This window comes from Leptonychotes weddellii, chromosome 6, assembly GCF_054177405.1.
Source record: "Leptonychotes weddellii isolate Sample4059 chromosome 6, ASM5417740v2, whole genome shotgun sequence".
Taxonomy (NCBI): domain Eukaryota; kingdom Metazoa; phylum Chordata; class Mammalia; order Carnivora; family Phocidae; genus Leptonychotes; species Leptonychotes weddellii.
Window position 1 is genome coordinate 136,895,076 of NC_138374.1, and position 9,993 is coordinate 136,905,068.

At 50.8% G+C, this 9,993-nt stretch overlaps 1 protein-coding gene across 2 annotated transcripts in view; it reads right to left on the minus strand.

Moving 5' to 3' along the window:
* Positions 1–1,033: 1,033 nt before the first annotated feature.
* Positions 1,034–9,993, minus strand: part of SYT11 (synaptotagmin 11) — a 19,427-nt gene continuing 10,467 nt past the window's right edge. The window contains exons 3-4 of one of the 2 annotated variants that reach the window (XM_081825474.1): positions 4,641–4,761; positions 1,034–4,126 (exon numbers count right to left, since the gene is read on the minus strand). In XM_081825474.1, coding sequence (XP_081681600.1) covers positions 3,816–4,126; positions 4,641–4,761 — 432 coding nt within the window. In that variant the 3' untranslated portion in view covers positions 1,034–3,815. Of the gene's footprint in view, positions 4,127–4,637; positions 4,762–9,993 lie in introns of both variants that reach the window. The other variant, XM_081825473.1, reaches the window with a different exon arrangement.

Below are 9,993 nucleotides of genomic sequence, written 5' to 3' on the forward strand. Positions count from 1 at the left end.
TTTTGTATAATATGCTTATTGTATTGTCATTTAAAAAACTTTTTTATTTTTATGATTATTTTATTATTATTTTTTTAAGATTTATTTAACAGAACACACATGAGCGGGACGGGGGAGGGGGGAGGGGAGGAGGGGCAGAGGGACAAGCAGACTCCCTGCAGAGCAGGGAGCCCAGTGTGGGGCTCGATCCCAGGACCCTGGGACCACGACCCGAGCTGAAGGCAGACACTCAATGACTGAGCCACCCAGGTGCCCCTAAAAAACTTTTAGTTCCTTCACTGAAACCTTAAGAGTGGGGGCTTCCTTTCCTGCTTCCAGAAAGGAAACACGTGCACACAGCGAGGGCAATTTCCACAGGATAGAAGGTAGGAAGAGTCATTGTTCCAGACTTCAGGGCATGCAGGGGTCCTCGGAGCACCCCGGGGCATAACCCCCGAGGGGTGCGTTAGCCTGCATTCCTTCTCTTTCAGAGCCTTTCTCAGTCTGTGATTGCATATTTACTGGTGGGATCATCTGATCGTGGCTGGTCCTTGTGTGCCTCGGGATCAGTGTTGTGTCCCTGGCACCTGGCATATGGTATGCTCTCAATGACAAATCTTTGTTAGGAATGAATGAATGAGAGAACAGAATCAGCCCTCTTGGAATTGCTTTGGGGTATAAATATTTCCAATTACATGGACAGGCTAACGAGCACTGAAGCCATCTTCTCTCTCCTGGTGGTTATGGTCTGAGGAATGACATTTTGAGAGGAAAACAGAAGGACTAGAGAAAGGATTCTAAGTCTGGAGCCTGGAATCTGCATTTTTTTTTCCAGTAATCTCTACACCCAACGGGGGGCTTGATCTCACAGCCCTGAGACCAAGAGTCGCAGGCCCCCTGGACCGAGCAGGCCAGGTGCCCCTGGGATCTGGATTTTTGGGGGACGTGGGGATCGCACTGGAAGCGTGCGCCGGATCACCCTGTTGGAGTCTGAGTGCTGACCTCGCTCACGGCCACCCAGCTCCCAAGAAAACTGCTGCAGCGCGCCTGTGTGTAATGTGAGTCAGTCTTTATTTTGCACTTGTGTGGTGCATTAACAAACTCCACATACAATATAGCATTACATATTGTAGCTTAGCATTACAGCGTTATGAAGTTTCACACAATTCATGTTTGCTTTTCCGGGTTTTTCTTTTTTTTTCTTTTTCTTTTTTTTTAATTTGACACATTTATTTTGAGTTTCTTTTTTTACAAGAGAAGACACAAGGTAAAGAAAGACGACCACATCGGAGAAGGATCCTGGTGAGGGCAATGGGCAACGTCACAATCGCGGCCACAGTAAAAGCCTTCCAAGAAAAGACCTGCATCGTTCCCTCTCCTGAGCAAGCCGCTCCTGTCCCACAAGCCAGTCCTCTCTGCTTTCCTAGCGAGAGCATGTTCCTGGACACGTACATCTTGGCTGTCCTCCACTGAGAAGAACTGAAAGGAGGGATAACTCCTAAAGGGACTTTTGTTATTAAGGAAAACTCTTGTCTTCCCAAAGGAATCAAGATACCAGCAGAGAAGGCCTGACTCTTGGAAAATCCGAAGTGGTCGCTCCCTAACCCATTCCTGACCGTGATGCCTTGTGCAAAAGCTTGGGTGCGACTCTCGTCTTTCAACTGACTCGGGAGGAGGCGCTGCTCCTCGGCGGGATCGGCTAGCTCTGGGAGGGCACGTGTGAAAGCCAAAGGCAGCTAAGAGACTTGGGGACAGCAAAGCCAAGGGCATGATGGATCAGGCGTGAGGTAGGAGGGAGGAGCCCTGTGCTGTCTGCTGGTTCCCGCCCTGTCACCTCACCACCCGCTGCTCCACAGACCCGAAGAGTGGGAGCGAGAAAGCTACCAGGGATGGGGAGGAGAGGAGCGGGGCGAGGCGGCCTTCCCAGACCTGTGGCGGGAGGGGCTGAGGTCACACTCAGCAGGGCAGAGACCAGACTCTCCACGGCTGTTGCTCTGCATTGTTTCTGGGAAGGAAACAAAAGCGGGTTGCTCAGCAATTTCTGATCTTCAGACATTAAGGCGATGAAGAGGAAGCATTTAAGATTTTTTTCCTAATGGGGCTTCAGAATGCTCCTGTCAGATTTACATTAAACTATCTCAAAATGCATTTTTAGAAAACAAAAATTATTTTCTTCTACGTATGATACAGTATTTACATTCTATGGAGTTTGGGCTAGAGACGGGTGGTGTGGACACACTGATGGGATAGTGAGTCAGATGAAGGGGGTGGGGGCGGGGGGGGGCAGGGACAAGAACAGAGTGGGCTTTGTGCCTGCTCAGAACTGCTCAGAATCCAGGCTTTAAAAAGGACAACGAAAAGATTCAGGGAGCAGACTGGTCTTAAATCCATAAGAGCTAAAAGAATATCACACGCACTGTTGCCGCTCTGTCCACGGACACCCAGCCGCCTCGGGAGCAGGTCGGAGGGGGTGGACCTGCTCTTTGAGGCCTCGGCTCCGGCGGCTGCTAACCTGAGCTCTGCTGGCCGGACAAGTTCACGGCCTGTGGCCTGGGCTCTGCCCTCCGACAGGTCTCGACGCCAGAGCTGCGGCTGACCGGGAGCCCGGAGCCCCAATCTCAGCGAGACAGCAGCCCCCTCGCCGCCAGGCTGCCCACCGGCGGGGCGGTGGGTCGGGACCCCATGCCTCCCCCAGCCCTTCACCTTGTCTGGATGCTCAGTGAAACCCAAGAACTAAGCACTCTTATGAGGGACAGGATGGTAGAAAAGAACCCAGGTTATCTTGACTACCCATTAACTCCCATTTACTCATTTCACTCATTTCCTTAGTTTTAAGAGCCACAGTTGAAAAATTTAAGGATAAAGAATAATTTCTGAAGGCCCTTTTCCTTAGGAAGCAAAACCAATCTCATCTAAGCTACCTGAGAAAACTCTAAAGCTTCTCATGGGTCAGCATTTCTGGAAAAACAGGCCAGTTTCATCCTTCACACCAACAGATGGCTGTCATTTGGCCATGGGGCTGCTAGGGGGTGGCGGACGCACCATTCTGCCCACACCCACGAACAACGAACGCCCCAGCTCCCTGGAGCCACCCTGGCCGGACTGGAAGGCTTCGAAGCTCTCTCCAGAGAAGACCTCTAGTTTCCTAGACCCGAACTCTACCTCGAAGTCTGCCGTGTTCATGTACTTCATCGCAAGTTAACCCCGGACAGCCCCTGAGCCCTCCCCGCAGCAGTGTGGCAGCAAGAACCAAATCCTCTTTCCCCTGCACACCCGGCCTCATCGGCCTCATCCACCCCAACTTCGTTTCTTGGCTCATGACAGACCTCTGGACCCTGAGCTCAGTTAAAGAGCAGAGCTGTCCGAGGTGGGAAGGAGACAAGACGGGGATGACGACACTGTGAGGTTTTACATGAGCAAAACAACATCCTTCTGCTGAGCTGGGGGGCGGGAGTCTCTCTCCAGAGAAGCCCAGTAAAAAGAGGCCAATTTCAGGTAATCAGCAAATACAATTCGGCACAAAACACGATTTTCATGGATCAAAATCTGTAACTTGATATTGGCAGTTAGGCTAATTTCAGTTTGTATTAGACATGCAAGTATAAGGTTACATTGTTATATATAGACTTGTGAGGCCCTTCCCTCTCTTTTTCCCCATTAAAAAAAAAGGATTTCTAGTGCCTTGCAAAGGAGAAAAATCGTCATCGCTAAGAACTGATCTGCAGCTGTGGTCATGTGGGGTGTTCTTTGTGGGGTGTGTTTTGTAAGAAATCTTCTACAACTAAAAGGAGGTTCCAAGTCTGCTCCTGTCTGGCATCTCTGTCCCCACCGGGGGACTAGTACTCGCTCAGACTGTGCCACTTGGCCACGGACTTGCGGGGGCTCTCGCAGACCTCCCTCCAGTGCTCGGCACCGCCGCTGGTGACGCTGTGTGCCCCCAGGATCAGCCTCCCCACCGCCTCGTTCTTGGTGGTGCGGTCGAAGTCGATGACCAGGAACTCAATGCTGACGTCGGGCAGGAGGTCAGGGGGGATGTCGTAGACGAAAGACTCGTTGAAGACTGGGTTCAAAGTGCACTTCTTCACGTGGGTTTTCTTCTTGGCAATGCGCTTTCTGCCGTAGTAGACGTTCACCTTGACATAAGGATCTGGGGCCACCAAAGAGACAAGAGAAAAGGGAGACAGGCCCATGACACGGTCCTCCTCTCAAATGGCTTCATGGGGGCTGGTTTGCTCAACTCTGTGGTGGCCACTCACACATGGTCTCCAGGGACGGCACACCAGATGCACTGTGACTTTAGGTGGGTCTGCCTGCCCAGGCGAGGGGCCAAGGGAACCAAGCAGGAACGTAACAGAACAACTTCCCCAAGTCAGGAGTGAAGAAAGCCCATGACACTGGGAAGCATTTTCCAGGGCGCAGGGACTCACAGATGCCTGCTGTGTTTTGGAGAGGTCAGGACACCCCTCAGGACACCTCACCAAACGTCGAACCCTGTCCACTCACCCGGGGCCCCTCCTGCGCTAGGGACATCTAGAGCCTAGGTAGTCACCGGGGAGAGAACATGCGCAGAGGAACAGGTGGGGACCGAAGGACGTCGGGGGTGCAGGCGGGGCGGCGTGGGGCCAGGGGGCCCGAGGCAGGTCGAGGTAAATAGCTGCTACCTGAGAGACCGGTGATGTCCATTTTCGGCAGGTGTCGGGCTTTGAGGACCACCACGGTCAGCCTCTGTGCCACGGGCTGGTAGGACAGAGACACCTGGAGCTCCCCTCTGCTAATGCACTTCTGCGAAGAGGAAACAGCACATGAGAGTCCTGGCCGGGGCGGGGGCAGGGCAGGGACAGCGGGTGTGCAGAGGCTGGGGCGGGGGGGCTGCGGAGGGCCACGGAAGCTGCGCATCCCGCCCGTGTGTTTCTACCATGTTTAACAGGGAGGGGAAACGGACACATTCTCATTACAGTCCTGATACTAAATGAAACCGACGGCATGGAGAGGTGGCCTCGCCTCGTATTCATGAGCGCGAGTCTCAGGACAGACTGGTCTGGATTCAAGTCCTCTGCCCCCCCCGCCTGTGTGACCTGGACAAGAACTTGACGGCTCTGTGCCCCAGTTTCCTCGTCTGAAGGTGCAGATAAAAACAGCACTGACCTCACAGCATCAGCAAGAAGATTAAATACATTAAAACAGGTAAACGTTTACCTGTGCCAACGCCTAGAGAAGCGCATTCTCTCCCATTCCCTCATTCGGTTCTTGCGATAACAGTTTTAGAGCCTGGATGCCACGTGGAAGGCAGGAGACCTGGGGCTGAGCCTTCACTTCGCTGTTCTCTCACCCCCTGGCTTTGGGCAGGTTCCTGAACTTCCCCCCATTCCGCACGGTGAGTACGCACGCCTGCTCTGTCCGCCTCCCAGTGTCTTCTCCAGCCAAGCTGGCCTCCTCCCCGGTGCCCACAGCTTGGGCTTCCCCTCTTTGAATTTTATTCTAGGCTCTGCTTGGAAAATGAAAAAATGCTCTGGCCCCCAAAGGACATTTTAAACAATACTTGGATACATTGCTATGTGCTGGGGGTCCAGAGCCGATAGGACCTGGTTCTTTCTTGTTTTTCTTTCTCTTTTTCATTTTTCCCATTTTTTCTTTTCTTTTTTTTTTTAATTTTAAGTTGTCTCTATACCCAATGTAGAGCTTGAACTCACAACCTTGAGATCAAGAGTTGCGTGTTCCAGTGACTGAGCTGGCCAGGCGCCCAGGATCTCGTTCTTGCTCCCAAGGAGCTTACCATGCCCAGAAGAGACAGACAAACACACCTGCCCTCATCAGAGTAGTAAGGAGCCCGTCTGAGTGCTGCTGGGGGACCCAGGGGAGGGCTTGCTGGCTGACCTCCGGGCTGAGTTCAGGAAGGTGAGGAGGAGTAGGAGAGGCGACGTACAGAGGGAGGACCGGTCAGGACAGGCGGCAGAATGCGGACTCTGAGGGCATTGGGTCCACTGTGTTCCAAGAATGGTGGGAGGGGAGGTGCTGCCCTTGGATGCTGGTGGGAGGTGGGGCGGGCGACAGAGAGGGAGACTGGGGCGGGGCGGGGGGGCTTCTAACCAAACAGCAGAGCCAGCCAGAGCTCACAGGTGGGGGGTGCGGCTGCCGGCCCCGGAGGGACACACTTGTTGCTGTGTTACTGTTCACGAAGACTAGTATTGTTCTGGTGAGGCTGGAGCACGAACTGAAGGGAGACGGGCCCCAAGGCTGGTGCGTCAGGCTGCGGAGGAGGCGCCCGCAGCGGAGGTGAGCACGGGGCAGGACGCGTCTCAAGAAGAGCTCACCGAAGTGGAGGGCAATTTCTTGTGTTTCTCGCTTATTGTTTTTGTTTTATTTATTTATTATTTATTTATGTTTCTTTTGTTTTCTCATTTTTTTTTTTAATTTTTGAAAAAATCGGGGCACCTGGGTGGCTCAGTCGTTAAGCGTCTGCCTTCGGCTCAGGTCATGTTCCTGGGGTCCTGGGATCGAGCCCCGCATTGGGCTCCCTGCTCAGTGGGGAGTCTGCTTTTCTCTCTGCCGCTCCCCCTGCTTGTGTTCACTCTCTCGCTGTCGAATAAATAAGTAAAATCTTTTATAAATAAATAAATAATTTTTAAAAATTTTGTGTGTTTCTGGTTTATAAATTAGGGATGAGGCTGGAAGAAGGAAAACAAAAGGAGGTGGGGTTCCAGGAATATTGGGCAAAATAAGGAAATTTGGGACAAAACCCCCCTACTACCCAACTCTTACTCCTTGTAGTCTACAAAGCCCCAAAGAAATGGCACCTACCCCAGGAAGTGTTCTCTGATTGAGCAAGAACAGACTGTACCCACCACCGGCCTTCCATATGCCACAGACACACAAAATGACTTATCGTGCGTCTACTCAGGGTCGGCTGGAAAGGGGGAGGGAAAGGGGGATGGAAAGGGGTTCGAGGGGGAAGCCTACTCTCAGCAAGCACTCCCTACTGGGGGGGGTGCAATCTGTGCGGGAACAACAGAAAATCACAGAATTAGCTCATCAGTGAAAAACAAGGAGAGAAACCTCAACGTCTGTGCTTTGATTAGAGGCCCAACTCGTCTCAAGGAATGAAACTGTACTAACACTTCACATGGTTCAGAAACTGTCCTGAGGCTCTATGTCATTCCAGGAACGTAGGGAAATGTCTCTCCCAGGGCATAAGATGACTAAAATGTAAACTTAGACTTTAGCTTTTGAAATTGAAGTCCCAAAGAGAACAGACTTGAAAAAGGATTTTCATGGCTTTTCTCTGCTAGATTGAAGGCCCACATTTTTTCCTTACCCATAACATAGATGTTGTCAGCTCTTGATTACGTCCCCGGGAAGTACCCTCAGCCAGTTTAAAATCCCAGTTTAAAAACCCTTGCCAACCGGTGTTATTCTGGCCTGTTTCCTTTTGACATGAGTCACACCCCAATTAGAGAATGTAAACTCATTTTTACTATTAGCTACAGCCAAATGACATCAGGAGAGGAATCACACATGAAAAAGAGAATTAAATGCCATCCAGAAGAACATTCAGAACGGAGCTGTCCAAAACAGGGGCACTAGCTCCATGTGTCCACTTACATTTAAGTTTTAATTCATTAAAATTAAATAGAATGACAATTTCAGCTCCTCAGTCACACAAGCCGTATTTCGTGTGTCCTCGGGCAGACAGAGTGCATTTCCACCACCACGGAGAGCTCCGGTGCACTGATCCTGAAAGAACTTTGGGCTGGTCTGTGCCGCACTCCCCTCCCAGTCCACGAATAAGGAAATGTGAGCTTGATTTGAGGTCTGTGCCTGGACCACCCTTGAATATGCACATACAGTCTTTAAATACAATTTGAGGGGCGCCTGGGTGGCTCAGTCGGTTAAGCGTCTGCCTTCGGCTCAGGTCATGATCCCGGGGTCCTGGCATCGAGCCCTGCGTCAGGCTCCCTGCTGGGCGGGAAGCCTGCTTCTCCCTCACCCATTCCCCTTGCTTGTGTTCCCTCTCTCGCTGTCTCTGTCAAATAAATAAATAAAATCTTAAAAAAAAATACAATTTGAACTATACAGAAGAAGGGGAAAAGAGAAACTTGATTTTGGGGCGCCTGGGTGGCTCAGTTGGTTAAGCAACTGCCTTCGGCTCAGGTCATGATCCTGGAGTCCCGGGATCGAGTCCCGCATCGGGCTCCCTGCTCGGCAGGGAGTCTGCTTCTCCCTCTGACCCTCCTCCCTCTCATGCTCTCTGTCTCTCATTCTCTCTCTCTCAAATAAATAAATAAAATCTTAAAAAAAAAAAAAAAGGAGAAACTTGATTTGAAAAACAAAGAGTTTCTGAGGGGCGCCTGGCTGGCTCAGTCATGGAACATGCAAGTCTTGATGGCGGGGCATGAGTTCAAGCCCCACGTTGGGGGTGGAGCCTACTTAAAAATGAATAAGTAAATAAAATAAACCCGATGATTAAAAAAAACCAAAAAACAAAGAGTTTTATTTGTAAAAAAAAAAAGCCTTGACTATAAAATTATAGCTTGGATTTCCTAATTATTTGGTTAAAACTGTGTTTTGTAAATCACCCACTAGAGCGAAATGTTTGTAAAATCTAAATCCCCAAGCTCCTTCCCTAGCTTTGGGAAAGTGGACAACTTCTGGTTGCCCTTCTAATAATTTTCTCCCCTAAAATCACCCCTCAGGCAGTTGTTCTCCATCTAACCTCCCCCCACCTCTGGCCATTTTACACGGCAGAACGCCTGTCCCGCTCTCACTCTGCACCAAAGGCCAGATCTCACGTCCCTCCCCCCCTTCTCTTTCCACCCAATTCCCACTGCAAGTAGCATCGTCAATGGTTCTTTCTCAAGGGCTCTTTGTCAGGGGCTGGGAGCGAGCTCCGTTTCCCAGCCCCCCGGCCTAGTGAGGCAGGCGGAAGCACAGGGGCAGAAAGGGTCTTATCCACGCCTGAAAGAGCTGGGAGGCTTTGCTCTCAGACAGCGGGCTCCGGTCGCCCTCAGTGGACTAGAGGTCTTGAAGAAGACACGCAGATGAAGGAAGTGCTCAGGTGAGGCTCTGTTCCCTGTAATCAGCAGAGCCCCTCCCAGAGTGACCGTCCAGCCACAGGGCCTTTGCACTAGGTGGACCCGCACATCCTCAGCACACCTTCAATGGGGCTAGAAGTCCCAAGGGCCACCTCCACACAACTCATAGTCATGGGAAAACAAGAGAAACAAGAACATCCCTCATCTTCTCCCCGATATGAAAGCACAGCTACCCTCTTCCTGGCTCGTTTCTTTCTTTTCAGTCCCTTCTGGCTCCACTGTGGGACCTCTCAGGGTCCTTCCAAATCTGAGATTTTAATAATCCTGTCATTCCCATGACCATTGTCACAGGCCATCAACACCAGATGCGGCCCAGGAAAGACAGGAAGTGATTTGGAAAACAATGACCTGAAGAGACTGGGGGAGTCCAACAACTTTGCCTGACCCACTGGCCAGTTACTTCTGTTCTTTATCCCCTCGCCCTCTCTGGACCACCTCCTTCTCCCTGTGGGAGATTTATTACGGGAATGTAAATTCAGGTTAATTTTTATCCGAGGGGTGTCTGGCTCGCTCAGTCGGAAGAGAGGAGACTCTTGATCTCAGGGTTGTGAGTTCAAGCTCCACGTTGGGTGGAGAGCCTACTTTAAAAAAATGTCCTGAATAAAATATTAGAAAAAAAGCTGCCCCTCAAAAAAAAAAAAAAAAAAAAGCTAGAGGGTGCCTGGGTGGCTCAGTTGTTAAGCGTCTGCCTTCGGCCCAGGCCATGATCCCAGGGTCCTGGGATCGAGCCCCGCACTGGGCTCCCTGCCTCTCCCACTCCACCTGCTTGTGTTCCCTCTCTCGCTGTCTCTCTCTCTGTCAAATAAATAAATTAAATCTTAAAAAAAAAGTTAACCCTTGATTATTAGTGAAAAATCACAGTATACATAATGCCCCAAATCTCTGATCTCTGAGTTAGACTCAAGAATTAGCTTTTTTTTTTTTT